At 61.1% G+C, this 1,315-nt stretch overlaps 1 protein-coding gene across 1 annotated transcript in view; it reads right to left on the reverse strand.

Moving 5' to 3' along the window:
* Nucleotides 1-6: 6 nt before the first annotated feature.
* Nucleotides 7-1,315, reverse strand: part of SPRG_21768 (hypothetical protein) — a gene marked incomplete at both ends in the record, with an annotated part of 2,114 nt that continues 805 nt past the window's right edge. The window contains 3 exons of the mRNA XM_012355864.1: nucleotides 7-10; nucleotides 42-1,005; nucleotides 1,085-1,299. Of these exons, the coding sequence (XP_012211254.1) occupies nucleotides 7-10; nucleotides 42-1,005; nucleotides 1,085-1,299 (1,183 nt within the window). The remainder of the gene's footprint in view (nucleotides 11-41; nucleotides 1,006-1,084; nucleotides 1,300-1,315) is intronic.

Consider the following 1,315-nt stretch of genomic DNA (forward strand, 5'->3'; position numbering starts at 1 on the left):
CCTCGGCTAGCTCCGTCCACAGCTCCTTGTTCTGCGCCAACGCGGTGATCTCCGTACGGTCTGCGCGCGTCGTGAGGCGCTGCGGGAACGACGGGACGGTGACGAGATTAGGCACGCGTGGCAGCGTCACCATTGTGTGGCCGGGCCGTGATGCAGTGGCTGAGCGCCCGACGAACTCGCCCATTGCGCGATTGACCGGCTTGTCGGCCGGGCTGCGGAGAAGGCGCTGTCTCTCGGGACTGGAATCAGAGTCCTCGTCTGCGTTGACGTCGTGGGCAATCTTCAGGTTGACAAGCGCTTCGAGCAGCGATGGCTCGAGGCACGAGACAGCGTCGTCCTCTTCGTTAGCAACGTTTGGGCTGCGGGAGGATGCTACAAGGTCGTCGTCTTTCATCTTGAAGCCCTTCTGGATCGTGTTTCTCGAGAGCGAGTCCCACGTGCTTTGAACCCACGCAGCGAGCTCGATGCGGCAGGGCGGCTGGAGGACAAAGTGGGCCATGGACGTGTGGTAAGCGACTTGGGCGCGGAGGCTGTCGATCCAGATGCGGCGAAGGCGGTTCATCAGCGTGCTTTTCCAGACAGCGTTGGTCGGTTGCGCGCGGTGGAGAGTCACGTTGATCTCATCGGCGTACGCTTGTACGTCCGCCGTCCAGTGGACGCCCCACACGAGCAGCACGTTTTCGTTCAAATGAGCGCGGCGGCCAAAGTGGAATCGGAGGAACGCGAGCGAGAGATCGCTGTTCCAAGTGGCCGTCGGGTTGCCAAAGACGACGCCGCCCGTCTCTTCTTGGATGATCTGCATGTCCTCCCACGCGGCCGTATCAAAGCCTTGGCGCGCGTCTGGATGATTCTCGGCGTCCGACTTCATGACGAGGAAGAGGGGGTATTTGTTGCCATCTGCATCGCCGAGAAGCATGGCCGTGATGCGGTCCCTCTCCGAGCCGCCGCATCGGACCCACGCGTTCACGGACCCAGCCGGCTTTGGAATGTATTCGTAGTTGATGCCTATCGGTATTACTGGCTGAGGCTTCCGACGCGACAGACTTGTGCAGTGCAGCAGAGCACGTAGGTAGTTGTGCCGTACCTGTCTGTTCGGCGCGGTAGATTTTTTTGATCTTGTGTTTGAGGCAGAGGGCGTCGATCTCGGCTTGAAGGGTGGCCTCAAACTCCTGGATGCGGCGCGTCGTGACAAGGAGGTCGTGCTCATGGAGGAAGCGTTCGAGCCACGAGCGCGACGCACTAAAGCCGACCGAGATGCCGTGGTCGCACGCAACTTCGATGGCTTTGGCGTTCACCATGCTGCGCGACACGGGGA

This window comes from Saprolegnia parasitica (genome assembly GCF_000151545.1).
Source record: "Saprolegnia parasitica CBS 223.65 unplaced genomic scaffold supercont2.321, whole genome shotgun sequence".
NCBI classification, from domain to species: Eukaryota; Oomycota; class Saprolegniomycetes; order Saprolegniales; family Saprolegniaceae; genus Saprolegnia; species Saprolegnia parasitica.